The following is a 22,257-nucleotide window of genomic DNA, read 5'->3' as shown; positions in this document are numbered from 1 at the left end:
GAGCAGTATAAATCTTTGCTACTTTTGGAAATAGAAAAGAAACTGTCGCAGAGATTCATCAACATATCAGAGCACTTTCAATAGACGTAAAAAATCATGCATGAAAAGACTAGTTCCAGATAATGTCTTCTCTGAGCAATTTGTTCTCTTGTGGACGGTTCTTAGTATTTTCTGTTAGGATATGAGTGTTTGTTTATAACATTAAACTAGAAGGATTATTATTTCGTAAATACAACGCTGGTTCTGATTAAAGATCCTTTTAATTCAGAATATATAGTTGGGAAGATCGAGTGCATGGTACATAAACATTTTGTTCAGAATATATTTACTTATTCCTGCACCTTCATGGTACACGGTCATGATAAAAAATCCACTCTGTAATAGGCTATGTACATCATCATGGTCAAAGATCCATTCCTTAACTCCTATGTAGTCTTCTTCAAAGATCCACTCTCTAATATGTGCTTCGTCGTGGTCAAAGATCCATTCCTTAATTCCTTTATAGTCTTGGACAAAGATCCGCTCTCTAATATGTATGCAGTGGTGTTCAAAGATCCATTCCCTAATTCCTCGACAATCATGGTCGAAGATCCACTCTCTCATATGTACATTGTCATGATCAAAGATCTATTCTTGAATTCATACCTCTTCAGTATCAAAGAACAATTCTTAATTTGTGCACATCCTTGGTCAAAATCAGATCGCCAATTCCAACACCGTCATGATCAAAGATCTAATCTCTAATTCATACACTATCATGGCCAAAGATCCATTCCCTAATTCCTATACATTCATGATTAAAGATTCACTCTCTAATACGTTCACCGTCATGGTCAAAGATCCATTCTTTAATTCTTACATTGTCATGGTCAAAGATACAATTCCTAAAATGTACAACACGATGGTTAAATCCATTTCTCAGTTCATTCACCATCATGGTCAAAGATCTATTCCTAGATTTCTACACTGCCATGGACAAAGATTCAGTCCCTAATACATTCACCATCATGGTTATAGATCTATTCTATAACTCCTACATTGTCATGGTCAAAGTTTCAATTCCTAAAATGTACATCATGGTTAAAAATCCATTCCTCATTTCATACAATATCATGGTCAAAGATCCATTCCTTAATTTCTACACTGTCATGGTCAAAGATACAATTCCTGGTATGTACATTATCACTGAAAAAATCCATTTCTTAATTCATGCAGTATCAGGTCAAAATTCCACTCCTTAATTCTTACACAGTCATGACCAACATCCAATCAGTAATCCCTTCACAGTCATTAATCCCTACACAGTCATGACTAGTATCCAATCGGTAATCCCTACATCATCACAATGAAGGTACAACCCCTAATTCATACAGAATCATGGTCAGAGAACCATTGCCTATTTCACACACTATAATGGGCAGTTATAACACAAAATAGAGGTTAAAAGGTTGGGCATTCAATATTGTCTCCGTGTGTGTGTGTGTGTGTGTAGGATAGTATGTAGATGTGCAACTTGTTTAGCTGAACATTCAGCTTCAACTTAAAGCAGCATTTCAAGTTGATGTACTAAGATGTGTTGGCTTTGCTTTGCTTAGATATCAATGTGGAACGGACGACTGAAGTTCAACTTTTTATCTAAAAGCTTATATCCGACTGCTGCAAATACTACTACTACTACTACTACTACTACTACTACTACTACTACTACTAGTAATAATGATAAATTGATGATGATGATAATTGTGATATACTGTCATAAATAAGAATGATTATTGTTGTTGCTGATGCGTTTATTTTGATAAACATATTTATTTATTTCATACTGACATTACCGAATGCAACAGGAACAACAATGATGTTAATTACACAGATTACGACATCGACAGCAACTAAGAGATGCCGAGGAAATAATCAATCAACTCACGGGACTTGTCTCTTGGAGAGTGGCTCGAACTTCATCGGCAAAGTCTGTCTCCGCGTACACCGAGGACTCGGCCTCGGAACACGTACACGAACAGCCAGAGCACTCGCCGTCCTCTTCTTCTTCTTCTTCTTCGTCCTGGCAGTCGCTCTCCCCTTCGCCCAGAGGTGCAACTTCGATATCTATCGGGGGCAGGGGAAGGGACCCCCCGAGAGAGTGGAGGAAGGACCCTCCACCGTCCCGTGTCTGGGATGCTTTTATCGAGTGGTTGAGGTGGTCGGGTGTCGCCATCGAGTTCTGTTTGGTTTCGTGTTTGTTGGCGAGTTCGTGTTTGCCTCCTGCTGAGAGTTTCTGCTGCTGCTGCTGCTGCTGCTGCAGGTGGTGGTTGTTGTTGTTGTTGTTGTTGTTAGAGGAAAGGTTACTGTGCATTGTTGATGGCGTTGAAGAAGAGGCGGTGGCTCTGGTCCCCCCAACCCCGCCTCCTGCTGTAGCGGGACCTTGGGGTGTGGGGGAGGTCTTGTGGTTACTGGATATATGCATGGCCCTGTTGCTTTCTTGGTCTGCTGGGAAAAGAGAAACAAACTGTTCTGTCGCATTTCAAAAATAGTATGCAAAAGTGTATTCTTATTTTGGGGACAAGGAAGGAGAAAAGCTACAACTTGCGAAGGTTCCTGGTTGTGGAGAATATTCCATAATATAAAAAAAAAATTCTTTGCACCTTATCGGCTGAGGGAACTGGATGTCGAGGGATTGTGAGTGTCTAGTGCAAGAGGACAGTGGTTTCATATATTTTTCTTTTCAATCTGACGCAGGGATCTCAATTTTTTTTTATAATATCGAACTGTTTGGCAATAAGATAATTATGATTATGGGCCTCAACTGATATCGTTCAGAAAAGAAAAAAGAAAAAGAAAGAAAGAAAGAAAGAAAGAAAGAAAAGAAAAAAAAAAAAAAAAAAAAATATATATATATATATATATATATATATATATATATATATATATATATATATATATATTATTACTATTGACAGGTTAGGGTAAAGTGATAACCTTTTAGAAGTATCGACCCAAGGATAGTCTGGTGTGCTTGACAATCAACTTTTTTCTCTTACCGATAAGTTGTTGCAAATTCCTAAAAGCTTCTATATCTTCTCCTAGAGCTTTTATAGCCTGGTAAGTTAGAGATGGCAGTGAGCTCTGCACAGCTCTCTCCACTACCCGTTCGACCCCACACCCAACGGACACACCTGAGGCTGAAAGTAAAAGCAAACGATCCTGAAGGAGGTGGTAAAACACGCTTCAAGGAAAAAGTAAAACTCTTTCGAACGAATAAGTAAAACCCACATTAGGAATAAGAGCAGAAGACTTGCTTGGAGCAGCAAAGAATTCCATTTATTTTGAGAAAATTTAACTGCACAATATATTCCTAGAAATTGATTTTTAAAAGGAGTATAAGGGCAATGAATTCATAACCCTATATACAGCCGACCATAAGTTTTTCTAGAGGGAAGTTAGTCTCCAGTAGAGCTTCTGTAAGTGTGAAAAATAAAGATTTGTTTCATAACTTCGCTCTTTTATGCTAAAGATGGGTTTTGGATAATTTTTATACGAGTTAAAATGGATTAAATTGTTTGCCGTTTTTCTTCAGAATTAAAACTTCTCTATAACTGGCATTGGCATTTTTGCGTAAATATACGCGCTGTTATATGAATACTTGGTTTGCATGTGTACAAAGGCAAAATGTTTTCACAGGTGTTTTGGATGGTATCTTTGTATAAGGCAAAAATAAAAGCAAAAGACATTCTGTGTTCAGGGAAGAATACATAACGAACCATATATATTAGAAAAAAATTCGAAATCATCAAATTTCCATCTCTCTTACTTCGCTGGATCTCATGAAGGGAAAATGATGATAGGAAACAGGAGAAGGAAGAAGAGGAAACAAAGACAATGAGAATTATGTTGATTTAAAAAAAATTGCTTGAGAAAGTTGAAGCATGGCAAATCGTATTAGCAGAAATCGAGAGAGGGACTCGTGAACTAAATTACATTCGTAATAGAAATGAAGGAAAGAGATGACATGCTGGTTATTCTCTGACCATTATTCTTACTGAAAATAGTTTTGGAAATCGAATGTTAAATGACAGTTGTGTTGAAATTATACGAGCAAATAAAATCTTGAATTAGGATATATCATTCAGCATCCTACTTAAAGCGGCGTACTTCAAACGTGCTTTTAAAACAAAGGACCTCATAATGGAAGAGTTTTCGAAAATCCTGTATTCTGGCCACGACAATTTTCAGCCCTTTTTACTCGTTATAAAAAAACACCCAGGACTTTTATTTTAGTATTCATGTCTGACACACATCATTCATGCATGAACTGATTTAGGAAGTTGAAATCTGAAATCTTTTTCGAACGATTAATTCAAGTATAAAATCTTTATCCCTAAGCTTGCTTGAAATCGTTTTCCAGCTCCAATGGACCTCAGTATCTTTTTGCATTTGACTCATTTTGATTTTTAAATGCGATCTTTTGGCATCCCACTTCTCCTAATATAGGGTTTTATGTGACTTTTATAATATATTAAACAAAGCACAACTTGCAACCTTTGTTTTCCACAAATATTTTTCTTAAACCACGAGAAAATAGTAAAAAAAAAAAACTCTCCAAAGGTAGTTTTTGAGCTTTTAAAGATGTTTGTGTTATTGCCTCTACAAGTATAATTTCAAAGGGTATTTTGAGACCCGTTCTGAATAAAAATATTGGTTAAAACTTTCTTTAACAGCCGCAATCCCAACGTAAAATTAATGATTGGAAACATATTTTCAATTATTTTTTACCAGATATATGTGTATTTTTATTAGCTGATGGGATCTCATCTTCTTTTCACACTTTTTAATACGCTGATCACTACGAGCGTATATGAGTTAGGGAAATAAACGAAAAACTGTTATGCCTTGTGGCAGGATTCGAACTTAACGTACAGGAGATCCAGCGAGAGCACACTATATGCTATGATACGTATATATATATATATATATATATATATATATATATATATATATATATATATATATATATATATATATATATATATATATATATATGTATATATATATATATAATGTATATATACATATATATATATGTATATGTATATATTATATATAATGTATATATATACATATATATATATATATGTATACACATATATATATTATATATATATATATATAATGTGTGTGTGTACGCATGTATGTATATACTGAATTCGCTATCAAACAGACTTTGACTGTCGTTATTTTGAGCTATTTCTAAAAAAAAAATGCACTTCTAAATAATTTAAGTCAGTAGTTCATTCGCAAAAGTATGCCCCCTTTTTTTTTTTTTAATTAAAACCAACCCTTCAAAGTCTCAGAAGGTCACACAATAGAAGCCCCTTGTTAGAAAGTCTCTGTTGTATATTTTCGTTTAAAATATCATCATAGGGAAAACTGCTGTAAACAGGAAATTAGCACTGAAATATTTTTTTTTTTGCACCTGTAATTGGGCGCTAGTTCTCGTACTTCATTTGTTATCTTCTACTCAGTGTTTAGCCATTGACTGGCCAGATCATACTTATGTAATTTTTTTTTTACCAAATTCTTGCTTTCTAGTATCGTAAGAATAGTATTTTGTCGTACTTAATATTCATTTCAGATGGTTACTATCTGAAATTCATTGAATGTAAGTATAGATAGAATTCTTAGTTTGCGTTGTCAGCATTTTTAAACTGCCCTCTGTTTATAATTGCCATCTAATAATTATTAACAACCTCGCCATTTATAAAGCTGTCAGTTATACGATAATGTTATGTATTCTTGTTTATCTAAATATTTATTCATTTGAATTTTGATAGTTTTTCTCTAAGAAACTTCTTTCCTACTAGACACACAAGAGAGAGAGAGAGAGAGAGAGAGAGAGAGAGAGAGAGAGAGAGAGAGCCTGCCGTGACTGAATAATGACTGAAGAAACTTATCATTAGTCAGTACAAAAAGGCCGCAAACGATGCCGATTGCCTGCCGTTACGTAGGCTGAGCTTCCAGGGATGAAACACGAAAGAGGGAATTATAAAAAAAAAGAAAAAAAAAAGAGTGGGGATTAACTTCGAAGGAAGCGAAGGACAGTTTTAGCCTCTTGAAGGGAGAAAGGAAGGTTATGAGTCAAGAAAACCCTACCGAAACTTTCTAGGACTCTTGAACTTACCCGAAGCCGCGTCCGAATTGGTCGACGTGAAGGAGGAAGCCATGGAGGAGGGGAGGTAGTATCCTGCAGGGGCGTACTGGACGGAGGCGGATTCGTACACAGCAGAACCGCTGCTCAGCCTCTGCTGCCACACTCCTGCGCCAGATGCTAAGGACGATCTGTCAGAAGTTTTCGCGAAAGGAGAAAGAAAAGATTATTATATATTTTCTAAATTCCTGTTTTCGAAGACAAATATGGTTCTTGTACTAAGACGCAAGCGTATAACACAGCTTCAGATAGCTGACTGGAATTGTTGTATGACTGGAGATATATATATATATATATATATATATATATATATATATATATATATATATATATATATATATATATATATATATATATATATATATATATATATATATATATATATATATATATATATATATATAAAACCACTGCTCTATCGGCTGTTTCGCAGCCAGGATTTCCTGCAAGATATTTAAGTTCAAACCATCTAATTATTTGTTAATCTATGCATAATTCAAGTTATTCATCTCTCTGTTCACAGCTTTGCTTTGTTGATTTGTGTGTCTGTGTTTGTCTGTGAGTTATATATATATATATATATATGTATATATATATATATATATATATATATATATATATATATATCATAGACAAACACAGACACACAAATCAACAAAGCAGAGCTGTAAACAGAGAGATGAATGATTTTAATTATGCATAGATTAACAAATAATTAGATGGTTTGAATGTAAATATCTTGCAGGAAAAACCAGGCTGCGAAACAGATAGTGCGGTGGTACAGATTCAAGTCAAGAAACAGGGTACACTGAATGAAAGGGTACGCACCTCGAAGGATTGCTCTCCTGATAAGGCGAGAGGGGAGTCGTGGAGGCATAAACATGCGAAGAAGGACATATGCTGTGGGGGGCGTGTGGATGGTGATGCTCTGGCCGGGTGTGGTAACATGGCCGTGCGCACAGCGTGGGCGTGTAGTGGGCCTCCGAGTATGGAGATTCGGTCATGTGGCTGGCACGCGATCCCGAACAGTAACATGGCGTGAGGCTTCGGCTGTCGGTCGGCACCTGTCAGGAAGCAAAAGCACCTCGGTCATTCCTTTTGCTCTCACCCGAATTTCAGTTTTTGTTGTTTGTCTGAGTGAGGGTTTTCCTATCTCTTATGGATTCGGTGTTTATTAATTTTTTTTTTTTACTTGGCGCTCTGATGTTATTGTCTGCGTTTTGCAATTTATTTTTGCAGTTTGTCAACAATCCGTTATTGAGGGCATATATGTCAGCAATCTATCATTGAGGGCATATATGTCAACAATCTGTTATTGAGGGCATATATGTCAGCAATCTATCATTGAGGGCATATATGTCAATAATCTGTTATTGAGGGCATATAGGTCAACAGTCTGTTATTGAGGGCATATATGTCCACAATCTATTATTGAGGGCATATAGGTCAACAATCTGTTATTGAGGGCATATATGTCAACAATCTATTGTTGAGGGCCTATATGTCAACAATCTGTTATTGAGGGCATATAAGTCAACAGTCTGTTATTGAGGGCATGTATGTCAGCAATCTGTTATTCAGGGCATATATGTCAACAATCTGTTATTGAGTGTATATGTGTTAGCAATCTATTATTGAGGGCATATATGTCAACAGTCTGTTATTGAGTGTATATATGTCAACAATCTGTTATTGAGGGCATATATGTCAGCAATCTATTATTGAGGGCATATATGTCAACAATCTTTTATTGAGGGCATATATGTCAAAAATCTATTATTGAGGGCATATATGTCAACAATCTGTCATTGAGGGCATATATGTCAACAATCTATTATTGAGGGCATATATATCAACAAAATGTTATTGAGGGCATATATGTCAAAAGTCCATTATTGAGTGCATATATGTTAACAATCTATTATTGAGGGCATATATGTCAACAATCTATTATTCAGGGCATGTATGTCAACAATCTATTATTGGGGGCATATATGTAAACTATCTGTTATTGAGGGCATATATGTCAACAATCTATTATTGAGGGCATATATGTCAACAGTCTATTATTGAGGGCAAATATGTCAACAAAATGTTATTGAGGGCATATATGTCAAAAGTCCATTATTGAGTGCATATATGTCAACAATGTATTATTGAGGGCATATATGTCAACAAAATGTTATTGAGGGCCTATATGTCAAAAGTCCATTATTGAGTGCATATATGTCAACAATCTATTATTGAGGGCATATATGTCAACAATCTATTACTGCGGGAATATATGTCAACATTCTATTACTGAGGTGATATATGTCAACAATCTATTTTTGTATGTATATTTCCAACAAAAATAGTGTTTTTCTAGGAGATTCATAATCATGGTTTATCTTAAGCTGTGCCGAGAAACATAAGGAAGTGTAAAACTTTTGAACGCGCCTGAAACTTTCTTTCAAAGACAATCATTTGCATAAGCCAAGCCTAATGATAAATTGGTAGGCCTATAAAGAGGATCTTATCATTCCGGGCCTAATCTAGAAAGTCTCGTACATAATGTGAAAAGTTGTGAAAGTTAAGTAATAAAGAAATATATCAGTTTCAGGCCAGACCGGTTTATCACCGTATTGTTTAGGATAGAAGAAAAAGTTTGACTTATATAAAGGAAGAGAGTAGCTTCTCTCTATAACCAGAATATGAGCGACGGTAGTTTGAATTCACTATTTAGAGCTTGATTAAGTTTTTATAGGTTTTCGAAATAAGATTATTTGACTGATAACACTCAAGATTCATGTCTTAATTTGCAAACAATAAATAAACAAATAAATAAATAAAAAGAATTGAATGTTTGTAACAACGCAAGACTTTGGAAAATTACAAAAACTCGATTTGAAATAAAGGTATTAGTAAAAGAAAACAAAAAACTTAAATAGGTATCCTTAGGATGGTCACGAAATGCTAAAAAATTATACCTAACGTTTTTCAGGTGTTTTTATTTTCGTTATGTGAAATAAACGCTGATGCCAAATGTTCTGGAACATGCTTCCCAGATTAAACAAAATCTCTATTTTAAGGCTTCTTTCACTTACCCCTGGAGGAGGATGACATGGCAACGGGGGAGCTGGAATCATGGGACGAGATCCTTTCATACGTCTCAAAGTCCTGTTGCCGTCTGTTTGGGGAGTTGAAAAAATGCAAGAGTAGATTTTTTTTTATTAATATTGTTTGTTTTGCATAAGCAATTCGAATGCTACATTGAAATTGACAAGTTCACTTTTCGCAGAAATTGCCTTAATGTTAAGTACTGATTTTCAACATGTAGCATAAAGTACGTCATTGTCATTTGCAATAAGACAAGTTTGAAAGTCACAAGTCGAATTTATTTAAAAGGATAAAGAAAATTCTACCTTTGCTAGTCCCGTTTCATACATTGTTAGGGCCAGGAAGTCGGATTGTTGATATATTAATTTTTTAAATCCTGTCAATATATTCATTTTTTTTAAATCCTTTTTTTTCGTATAAGGATAATCAATATCCTTATGCCCGTAAACAAAACTAAAATGTATCAGTTAGATATTTTAATTTTATGCTAAGGGGTCGATTCAAACTTCAGATCTATTTCTAATAAATGAGATTTATTCGAACCTCGGTCTTATATTTCCTTGCCGCTGAAGTTGCTTCAGGGCATTGGTAAGAAATCGCAGCCATTGTAACCAGTACACAGAGAAGACGTAATTTGCTATTTTGCTTCACGGGGCGGAAGAAAATCAAGTATGACGAGAAACAAAAGAACAGTCATCAGCGATTCCAGAGTGGGCTAGTTATAAGAAGGAAAAAAATGTAAATCAGGTGGAAAAGTGTGTTTGCCTTGAGGGCAGTAATCTAACCATGTAAACAGCGCGAACAAACATGGAAGATGAAAGAAAAAACGACGCCATTTTTCTTTCACTTGTTTGTGATTTTTTTCTTTTGATACTGCACTGATTTCTTTGGCCATAGAAACATTACAAAATCGGAAAGCGCTTATTCTGATTTTAACATATTCTTAGGATTTTGTTTCTGAAACTCATTTATCAAAAATTAATGAGATTACATTCCCCCCCTCTCTCTCTCTCTCTCTCTCTCTCTCTCACGCACACACACACACACACACAAATATATATATTAACTTAATCACTTACACAATTGCTCTGTGCATTAATACAATTACTGACAGGACCTCATTGAAACTGGATGGTATCTAGAGAAGTTATTTATTCCAAAAAACTTCAAGCTTTCCAGGGCTAACAGTCCTCATTGAAGACAATGAGGACTTTGTCCTGGAATGCTTGTAATTTTTTTTTTGTGAATAAATAACTCCGCTGGAAGATACCATTCAGTTTCAATGAAGTCCTATTAACAACATATATATATATATATATATATATATATATATATATATATATATATATATATATATATATATATATATATATATATATATATATATATATATGAAATCATAATCTGATAAGAACTATCCTTGCTAATACAGAAATTGAATATCTCTCTGTAACTCGAATCGCTTATTGAAAGAATGAGAAAAAAAAAGTTCGATTCATTAGCGAACATCATGTCAGCGTCACCGTAAAGCCTCTAATTAAAACGAAAATCCCACTTATGATATTCTGACTATCATGGGACTATGGCGCTAATTAAATTCCAAACATTAAATGAATATCACTGCTATTCTGAGCCCCTCTTTCCTCCTTCAGCCTTACGTTGCTCTTCTCTCCTCTTCCTCATTCCTCTCATTCCTCCGGATCCTCCCTCCCTACTTCTTTCTTCTCGTTACCTGAGGCGTCTCCCAAGGCCGTGGGTCCCTGGTGCTGTCTTTCCTCATTCCCATACTTTCTCTGCAAATCGTGTCTTCCTTTCCTTCCCTTTACCTGTTAGTTTATCTCCGGTTTTCATTTTCCCTCTTACTTCTTATCTTCCTCCTCACCTCTCTCACTCAGATGCAATATTTATCGTCATTATCATTCTCTTCCCCTTTAAACCACCTGGGTACTTGGTCTTCATTCACCCATCCCTACAATGTTATAGCATCTCTCTCTCTCTCTCTCTCTCTCTCTCTCTCTCTCTCTCTCTCTCTCTCTCAGTTTACCTGTATTGTAGTTCCTCTCTGTCGCCTTCTTAGCGTCCACAAGCGTGTGTTGCTCTGACATGACGTCGCTCGAACGGTGACTTTCTTTGTGGGATTTTCCCTGCGAGAAGAGGGAAAACTCTCTTAATTTAGGGAACGTCTCTCAAACACATACAAAAACAAACAACGTGTGTATGCGCTTGCGTGAGTGACAGTGTATACATACATTTGTATGTGGGTAAATACCAAGCAATTAATTATATGTATCTTACGTATATACGTTTTATCTAACTGCATAAATTCGTATGCGTAAATGCATGACATTTAAGGATTTGTATGCAGGTGCGTGATATCGGTAGGGAAAGAATGAGGTGTAATTATTTATGTGAAATGTTGGACAGATTAATCACTAGCTATGTACGTGTATCACTGTGGAAGTTTTATGCTATAAAAGGAATTTAGTAAAAGAAAGCATCTTCAGGTAACATGCTTGCATTTAAATGTGTAAAATATGTAGATAAGATAAAGTAGTGATGTAGATATAAAAAAAAGAAAACATCTTTAGGTAGCATGCTAATGTTTAATGTTAAAAAATATAGATAAGATAAAGTAATAATGAAGATATAAAAGAAGACAAACTCTTGTCATACTCATATGTAAACGCAGACGAAGAAAGACATTGTATGCAGGTGCACGGTATAGTTAGGGAAGAATGATGTGTAATTATTTATGTGAAAAGTTGGCCAAACTAATCTCCAGCTATTCACGTTTATCACTATGAAGGTTTTGTGTTAAAAAAGAAACTTACAAAAAAAATCTTCAGGTAGCATACTTAGTACATTTAATCTGTGAAAAAATATTTATAATATAAATTAGTAGCAAGAATATAAAAATAGATCAAACTCGTATAATACTCACTGACTGGTGAGGAAGAGAATGAGGACCCAGCAGTGCTGTTGTGGCATAAGGACCCTCGGTACTCGCCGTGCCCCTGTAGAAGGTCACGAGGTTTCTAGGGGCTGAACCATCACAGTCTAGGACGCTTCCTGCGGTGTTCATCACCTTGACGGAGGAGGATGAATAATGTAGTCATTAAAAAAATACTCACAGTAGCATGAGTCTTGAAATGGAGAAACAAATCCACAGTTATGTATGGGTATATATATATATATATATATATATATATATATATATATATATATATATATATATATATATATATATATTATATATATATATATATATATTTCTGACTCACATCAGGATCAGGCAGGTCATTCAATTGAAAGGCAAGGGCATTGCCCACTAGGCCACACAAAGTCTGAAAGTTGGAACCTGAGAGCAACTGCACCCAAGGTTCCAACTTCTTTTAGACTTGTGTTTAAATGGGCAGCTCCTGCCTTTCAGTTGAAAGACCTGGGTTCATCCTGATAAACAGAAAAACATTTCTGTTCCACACGTGATTGTAAAAAGTTGATTGTTTCTATATGTATGTACAGTATATATATATATATATATATATATATATATATATATATATATTATATATATATATATATATATATATATATATATATATATATATGTACATACATTAAAAATGCACTTACTGAGCTTTCGGGAATCTGTTCGATTCAACTCGAACAGATTCCCGGAAAGCCCTATCTGTAGAGATTAATTTTTAAATATATGTACTGATACATAAATGTGGATTTGTTTCTCCCCTGCGCTCATTGGAAAAAGTTGTTGGCGATTACTTTGAAAATAACAAACAGAAAGCATGCCATTAAAAAAAAAATAGCTGATAGAGCGTGTAAGGTAAAGCGATTGATGCAGTGGATAGTGTTCTTGATGGCTCAGTGACAATATACCAGTGGTTTATTTTAGTAAAGAACTTATGAAAGTAATTTTATAAAAGATATGGATCTACTCTTAGACTGGAGAGGGAGTCATTGACATCAAAGTTGAAAGGATTCCGGCGGTGGGCATCAATGATAACATCAATTTAGGGTTCGTAAATAGCTTTAGTCAGCATCCCACTTTGAAAGATAATAACAATATGGTGAAAAGGTAGTCGATTTCGGGTTGCTGCAGTTGTTTTCAAATGGAGTACACAAGACAGAAGAAAGTAGTTCGAAAGATGTCATGCTGCTCCTAAAGCAGCGCGTCTTGACTTAAGAAGTGATTGGTGGTTGATTAGGAAGTGATTGGTGGTTGAACAGTCATGAATTAAGACTTCAATTGAGAGTCGTAAGAATGCTGATAAGATGGAATACATTTGTAATATAGTAGGGAAAGAAAAATGAGATTCTGAAGTTAGATGAATAGTAATATAAGCCCAATTCCCTTTTAGAAAACGAAAAATTAGCCAGAAATAATACCTTTAGCAACTGATATAAATTGCAAGTGATAACTTTTCTAAATATTATATGTCCCTCTCTTAAAATCTTACAAACATGCATATCGCTTGACATGTTGAAGTGAGTGAAACCAACTTACTTTAACATCAGGCAAAGATGCCCCACAGACTTTTTCTAACTGCCAGCCTCCGTAGTCCTGCCATAAGCTACCATCCCCGACGCTCAGGTTATCCATCTTGTGCACAGATACTGAAAAGAAATGAATCTTATGGTTATTTCTAAATTTTAAGTTTGTAGGTCGATGCTTGTATCAATATGAAATTACTTGCCTGAAATGATTGGTGAATTAGAACGAGACTAAAATGCAACGGATAAGTATGAATTAGATTTTTCCTGAGAGAAATGAGTTTTAATTTTTCAGCAATTTTTTTTAACTTATGGTGAAGCTAAATGTACATGGATTTTATCAGTCCGACAAGAATTTGGATCTAATATCCTCGATTCAGTGTACTGACCACTTATTTAAGTAGCATAATTGTGGTCGAGTTCTTTACACAAAAATAGATAATATTGAATACTTTGGTACCAGTCTCATTCCCCAACTCTGCAAATTATTATACGCACGCTTTTTTGTTTGATATAAAAAAAAATCATAGATAATGTTCTTTCAGAATTTTATCATTACTTATGGAATTGAAATTAATGAACCAAGAAGTTCTTTGCCCCAAGTCTTCAGATGTGAAAAGAAAAGGTCCCTTTTAGTTTAGAGAAGGAAAAGTTTAGCTTCTTTCTCGGGAACTAATAAGGAAAATCGAAAGACCTACTTTTCTGTGAGCGACTTCCAAGAATTATTTCAACAGAGAACCAAAGTTTATTAAGATGACTCACAGAGGAAAGTAGATCATAGAACATTCAATCTAAATGCGATGCTATTTTAGCCCCTACAAGGACTTCAGGATTTTAAATTGAAATTTATAGAAGTATAACATTTTTGGTAAACAGCCGATAGTACCGCCAAATAATATAGATGTGAATAAGCTGCCTTCAATTTTCCCCAAATATGGATAGGTAGGAGGGGAGAAGTGAGCCTTGCTATCAATTTCTAGCGGATGAGGGAAAATGTTTGTATATATAAGAATGAAAATGTTCAGTAATGATCTGACACATCCAAAGCCGTCTGAATCACGGCAAACATGCTGTATTTTTAGAAAATAGTTTCTGTTGTCGTTGTAGATTACCTTTGCGGAATTGTTAAATGGAATCTTCAAAAGCTTCGACGATTTTGCCTCATTGTGATGAAAGTCCCTTCTCCAAAAAAAAAAAAAACGTATTTTATGGAGCTCTTTGGTTATAACATCTTATATGAGGATTTTACAAAGGAAGTGACTTCACTTGATGGTAACTGTCAAAACCTGGCACAAGCAGAAGTCAAAGAAAATCGAGGTTATTCAGATTTTACGGTCTGTTATTATTATTATTATTATTATTATTATTATTATTATTATTATTATTATTATTATTATTATTATTATTGAGCGGTTGTTCACTGTTCTTGAATAAAAGACTTTGAAATCATATAGTTGTAATTACATCCTGGTTTGTGCATTGATGTGAACTACCATTGTGTACATAAGCCATCATTTTAGCTCCAAAAGGTTGCAAAGTTTCAAACCATTTTTAAGACGTATTTTTTTATACCCATAGTTACTGTTACATGTATTTTATATGAATTTATTATTTTAACCAGATTATGTAGTTTCTGATTATTTAGATTACGTTCGATAATATCTAAAGCATATTCTTACGAAATACTTATGGATTTTTTTTTATTTCATGCAATATGTCTTTTCGTTGTAGATGAAGTACCTTGTATGAGAAGAGTATTTAAATTAGAGGCTGTCATTGTGTCATATAAAAATATTCCGTAGTATGAGCAAAGAATCAACTCGAAGTTCTTATCTCGCACTGGTGGAAACTGGAAAGATTAAGTCTCAGATGTTGCCTTGGTAAAAACTGACTCGAACTCACAGCGTTCTGGAAGGAATCCTCTTTCAAGGTTTCAGCTTGGAAAGACTGAATCAAGTGTCTATTAAATGACAAATGAGCAGAACCAGATCTGCTATTTCTTTAACTTTGCCTGCCAGTAACTTTTAGTGAAAATGCTTCATAGATTTTTAATCATTTTAGGAGTTACCTTTCATAATTTTTCATTAGCATTTATAGAAGAATATTTCTCATTTGACCATTCACCAAGTAGAATTTTTCATTCAAAATTCGCCCCGCAATTTTTTTTCACGGCGTACTTTTCTTCTGATGATTGTGCAAGAGCCATTTTTCATTTTTAACCTTCCATTTTTGTCTTTGAATGAACGGCTGCATTAAAAAAAAAAGATTGGGATTAAATATATGATCATCCTTGATTTTCCTGTTGGAAACATGGCGACATATTGCATTCTAGTTAATATTTCGATGCAACATATTGTCTGTCACGGGATTGGGTGAAAAAATATAAATGAATAAAAGGTTACCGGGTTGTCCTTCCACCAACAACAGGATGACCCGATTTTGGAAGCCTTAATTAAAATTCAACATTTATTCGTTCCGCGTGTCGAAGAGTTCCGTATTATTGGGTTTCATTATTTAATGAAAAAATGTTTGAAAATTATTCTGATGTCTCGTTTGAATCCCTTTTATAAGTTGTTCACGAGGTACTATAGTTAAACCTGGCTGTGCAATGGCACAGTCTTGGGAATTTAGTCAAACGACGAGGGGAAATGAAGGTGAGATGGCAGTTAAGATGGCTGTTATGACATTCTAATAATATATCTTTATAAAAGAAAAATATGGGGTAAATATTCTGACATTTTTGTTAGAAATTTGCGTGTACACTACTTCAGTTGCTTCTGTAGCTAAACCTGATGGTAGCCTCAGATTTAATGACAAAGTGAAGAATGTTTTATTATATTCTAACAGGGTTTTTTTTTTTTTTTAGAATTTCTTTTGGTAAGCTGTTTCATAGGCTGCCTCAGCTGATTCTGACGATGCAGTAGCATGGTCTTATAATTTTGAGGAAGAGGATTCCGTTTCAGAAGATTATAATAAGAATAACAGTGATAAATGCCTTCTAAAACAATGATTTTGTTGGAATGTTTTACTCTCTAGAACTGAACTTGCAAAGAAGAGAAAAGAAAAGGCTTGACAAAATCCTCAAAAAGACAGAAATACTGAGAGGGGAAAACGATAAAAAAGTTAAAAAAAAAAGGAGGGGAGAAAAAATAAAATCGAGGGAGAAGAATGGAAAGAAAAGGTAAAAAAACTAGATACCCGGAATACTGCCTCATGATTTTAAAACCATCAAAGGTTCTCATGACGATAATTGCGATGGCCAAACCAAAAATGAAAGACGATTTTGCGTGAGGTAAATACATTCCCATATATTTAAACGTAAATGACATACAGAACACAAAAGACAACACGGTTAAAAGTAATTACCATCGCAAGTAGGAGTCAGCCTGATTTTAGATTAAAAAAGATATATATGTCACCGCACAGGTCATATTTGTGTGTATTTGTCTGTTTATGTGTCCTCTTATACAAACAATAGATTACGTATACTCTGTATATATATATATACATATATATGTAACTGAGTCACGAAGATATGGAACGTGATGAATGTATAAGTAAAGGCAAATGCCACGAAGGAAAGGTAAAACAGCGGAGTGGTTACTAAGGCCTTTCTGCAACCTTACTTTTATATTTTCATCAGCCTGCTAGTAAAGGACCAGTGGTTCAAAAGTCTGCAACCCTCCACTGATTCACTTCTCCTTTGTGGCACTTGCCTTATATACATATATATATATATATATATATATATATATATATATATATATATATATATATATATATATATATATATAAAAAAATATAAATTTATATATATATATATATATATATAATTTCAAGTAAATTTCCATAGGAGGAAGTGGTTCCAGAGAAGAATGGAGAAAAAGAGGGTGGGCGTGTCCTGCTTATCGTTGATGTTTTGGGGCTAGGTGGAAACTGCAATGAAAAAAAAAAAAAAATCCCGTATTTACGAGCTTTAGTAGCAACCCCCCAAAAATATTTTGACCTCAAATAAACCATGTGGCCAACTTCGAGTTGCATGCACACAGTTCCGTCGTAGTTTTTATTACGTTGCGCATGTAAAGCTTCCTTCTCTTGCTTGGTTCTACAATAGAGCTTCCTTCACTTCCTTAGTTCAACATTTTCTTAGCTGTCTCCGTTTCTAGAATAGAACAGTATAGGTAACTTTTATAGTATATCTGTCTTGCTTCCAAATTTCCTAATTACTTGTACCATATTTTGAGACGCGGTTTTACTTTCGGTAAACTTTCAATAAAAAAATTCATAAGGATTTTGTGTTTACGACTGACTTTTCAAGGAATATACCATCAGCAAAAATTGAGTTGACATTACGGTAATATATCTTTTTGTGCGTCTTTCTAAATATATGTTCGCTAATTGACGGCTAAACGGAAATAAGTCACAAACTTTAAAAGTAAAAATATCAATGTGTTGTATCCTGTCAATCACGTTCTGTTTTCTGACATCTTGTGATACTGACTCTTTCTTCTTTCAAGTCGGGATTTTATAGACGTTTAAGCTAGTAATGCACTTAACGGTGTCTTTTACACATACACACACACACACACACAATATATATTTGTATATATATATATATATATATGTATATATATATATATATTATTATATATATATATATATATATATATATATATATAATTATAACCATTTCGTATGTTTTTCATTTGAATTTTAAATATGCATACTGAGCACTGTAACCTACATGCTAAAGGCCTAGCCTGATACTATAAAAATTTTTTTTGGCAAAGCCGGTAATGGAGAATCCGTCTTTACAATATGTTTTATAATTCTATTAGCATTGTTTAACTTTGTTGCTATTTTAAATCAAATCGTCGTCGATTTTATCGCATTGTATAGGATATTCTTTTGGCGTCGCAATGGTGCCAGTCTATGACTGCAAGGCGACGGATATAAGCATCTTCAGTTTTAACTCCACTAATTGCTAATTTTCATAAACACTGGCGATAAGTGCTGAGAGATACCGGAAAATGTGACAGCACTCTGAAATTGTTTTCCCGTCATTCCATCATTTAGTGCTTTGAAATATTCCTTTAAACATATTTCTCAAATTATCCAATTTATATTATGGATAGTTTATTCCTTGAGCTGTTGTACTCTTTTCCATCACGTTTTACTCGTGTCATTTTTTTTTTTTGAGGCCTTCCATTACCGATCAAATTTTTCATGAGAAAGTTGAGCATTCGACTAGAAAAACACCACCGAAAAACAACACTTTATCTGCTATTTCCTCTAGTCACAGTTTTTCTGTCGTTTAATATTCATTGCGTTGTGTTGATTCTCCGAGTTCTGTTTCAATGTTAGCATTCAACTTCTCTGTCAACAGTATACAAGAGTCTCATAGAATACCTGCATCAGTTTTTCACGATGAAATATGTATGCTATTCGACGACTATCTCCATTCACAACTCCGTCTTTCCAAATGATACATTTTAAAATCTGAACTGCAGTTACGAGTACCTCAGTCATTAAATGTAGATTTAACAAAATTCACCTGAAGGTTAAACTATTTTCATATTAGCTACACCTGCCAACATTACGCTCATTTCATCTAACTCGCTTCCTACTTCATTCTCCTCCTAAAACACTCGAAAACCGGTAGTATATTTCAGGTTAAGATTAGGTAAATATTTGTTCATGCAAAATCTGAAATATTTTGCTATTGAGTGGACAATCTCTCTCTCTCTCTCTCTCTCTCTCTCTCTCTCTCTCTCTCTCTCTCTCTCTCTCTCTCCTATTCTACGGCCCAAAGGTTGTTTATTTATTGTATATGAAGTCGAAATTCACATTCCTAAAAAAATTAATAAATCAATTGTCAAGCTGCAAGCCCCCTGTCTCCTTTGTATCCTTGGGGACCACATTCACCCTCTATTTGCAGCTTCGCTTCACTTGAGGCTGCAGAAACAAAAACAACAAACGAACAACACTGCAAAAGCATCGTTTATATCATATCATACTGAGATGTGGAAATATGACTATTTAAAATGCCAATAAGTTTTTTATTGCTCTGTATTATTACTGTTACGTAATTTTATTTTATGTGTAAGGTCAACAGTATGCATTCCTTGTTGTTCAAGATTATTATTTGCGTTGAATACGGTTGCATATATGAATACTGGTAGAATGAAATAATACTAATGTTTTACCGCAAAAAATTTCTTCCTTTTTAGCATGCAATATTTTTTGCATACATTTTTATATCTTGCTGAGACCAAATAATAATTATTCTGTATAGTGTGAGAGTAATAAATGTTAATGCTTTTCGTAACTGAATCCTAAGATAGCCTGTAATTAAATAAAAATGGTTAGATATATCTTTGAGCCGAATGTATGTGCCATAGCAAGGGTTATTCGATATGTGCTGGCAGTAGCGATGATAAATTCTATTCAGGTCAAACTAATGATAATTAGAAAAACGGTTCCTAAGCAGTGATTGTAAATTATTATTTTTTTTTCATTCTTGATAAAGAAGAAAAATTCCATTTAATAAAAGCCACTCACACAGAACAAGGAAAAGAGGATAATACTGCAATAAATGTATAGACGAAATCAAATATTGTGTAATTTTGGTAAATTCTGTAGAGGAACGCAATACAATTAATATTGCATTGTAGCCTCTGGAGCATTTTCCAATTAAATGACGTGAAAGCAGATCCTATAAATGTTGCAAGTGATCACCGATTCTTAAAATTGCAAGTTATGGCACGCTTTTAATTCTTAAGGGGCTGTTTCACAAAAAAACTCAGAGTGAAAACTCCCTGTTACAACAAACTTCATGGTAGAAAGCCGACGAAGAAATTTTCCAAGGAAGGTCGGAAGCGATATGATTAAAAAAAAAAAAAAAAACTATATACACTGTTTTTCTCTAGAGTGTAAGGATACTGGACTGCTTCAAATATCCAATCAGTAGAACGATACTCCAACAAGAAGCGACCAACAGACATGAGTCCATATAGCTGTAATTTTGTCCGTTTCGTGGTTAAAGGTAGCACTGCGAACAATACTCAGCTTTTCTAGCAAAATCAGATTATACGGCTTTTAATTGCTGCCAAAGGTAATCTGGGATTCGGAAGTAACATCAAACTTCTCGAATATTCAGATTTATTTGGTCAAGTGTTACCAAAGAGCAGTAAGTCGTTGGTTAATAGATAAACTTTTAGTTTTATATCAGTTAGGCTTTGTACCTGACTGACCAAGTCACTTATTCACGGTTCGATGGCAAATATTGCTTTTACAGTGTGATAGACAGAATAACATTTGCAAGGTTTATATCATCAGTGATCTGAATTGTTTGATTTACAAGGCTTCCAGTACGCCAAGGTAAAAATTGCCAACAACCAATGTTCATAAATTCGGGAAAATCAGATGCAACAGGTACAAGAAAACTAAAAATATATTGAAGAAACAGAGGAATAACCTTGTACTTTAGGTCGGGATGGACCCCCAGGATCTCTCAGATAGTACCCTTTCCTCGTATCGAAATGTCTTGGGTTCGATCTGGGCGTGACTTAGAAATATGTTTTACCTGCTTCACATCACTCAAATAAAGGATATCAAACCTAGTTAATTTACGGATGTAGTTTTCAGCTTGTGAAAACGTACAGTATTTTACGAACACTGAATAACAATTGCTTATGTCTCATGAAGCCAATTTTCCTCTGGGAATTTAGAATACTAGTGTTATTGATAGTAATTTTCTTCCTTGGGAAAGGGAAAAAATCCTCATTCTTTCAATCAGAGGATTTAAAATATGTGAATCATAAAGTAAAACAGAACAAGACTGGGATCACAAATATATTCAAAGTTATTTGTATAACTGCCTGAGGAAAGCAGAGATACGTCACTGTTTCCTGTATATTCAATGGGAATTGTCTAGACTCCCAGTGCCTAAAAAGCTAAATTTATATTAATCTTGGAGAGTGGCTGCACTTGCAATGCCTTCACAGAAGAGGCAGAACATAGTTTTTTCTACTTTTCTGGACAGATTGTTCTAGCCTTTCCTGGACAGATTGTCCTAGTCTTTCCTGGACAGACTGTTCTAGCCTTTTCTGAACAGATTGTTTTGGTCTTTTCTGGACAGATTGTTCTAGCCTTTCCTGGACAGATTGTTGTAGCCTTTCCCGGGCATATTGTTGTAACCTTTCCTGGACAGATTGTTGTAGCCTTTCCTGGACAGATTGTTCTAGCCTTTCCTGGACAGATTGTTGTTGCCTTTTCTGAAAAGATTGTTTTAGCCTTTCCTGGACAGATTGTTCTAGTCTTTTCTGGACAGATTGTTCCAGCCTTTTCTGGACATATTATTCTAGCCTTTTCTGGACACATTATTCTAGCCTTTTCTGGACAGTTGTTCTAGCCTATCCTGGACAGATTGTTCTAGCCTTTCCTGGACA

The 22,257-nt window shown here is 34.6% G+C and overlaps 1 protein-coding gene across 2 annotated transcripts in view; it reads right to left on the bottom strand.

The window, feature by feature from the left end:
* Positions 1-22,257, bottom strand: part of LOC136833325 (protein sax-3-like) — a 123,609-nt gene that overhangs the window by 3,376 nt on the left and 97,976 nt on the right. The window contains exons 15-22 of one of the 2 annotated variants that reach the window (XM_067095321.1): positions 13,821-13,930; positions 12,240-12,383; positions 11,343-11,442; positions 9,286-9,368; positions 7,028-7,263; positions 6,173-6,330; positions 3,036-3,176; positions 1,925-2,484 (exon numbers count right to left, since the gene is read on the bottom strand). In XM_067095321.1, coding sequence (XP_066951422.1) covers positions 1,925-2,484; positions 3,036-3,176; positions 6,173-6,330; positions 7,028-7,263; positions 9,286-9,368; positions 11,343-11,442; positions 12,240-12,383; positions 13,821-13,930 — 1,532 coding nt within the window. The remainder of the gene's footprint in view (positions 1-1,924; positions 2,485-3,035; positions 3,177-6,172; positions 6,331-7,027; positions 7,264-9,285; positions 9,369-11,342; positions 11,443-12,239; positions 12,384-13,820; positions 13,931-22,257) is intronic. The other variant, XM_067095323.1, reaches the window with a different exon arrangement.

This window comes from Macrobrachium rosenbergii, chromosome 51 (genome assembly GCF_040412425.1).
Source record: "Macrobrachium rosenbergii isolate ZJJX-2024 chromosome 51, ASM4041242v1, whole genome shotgun sequence".
Lineage (NCBI taxonomy): Eukaryota > Metazoa > Arthropoda > Malacostraca > Decapoda > Palaemonidae > Macrobrachium > Macrobrachium rosenbergii.
This window is presented reverse-complemented; position numbering and strand designations above follow the sequence as displayed.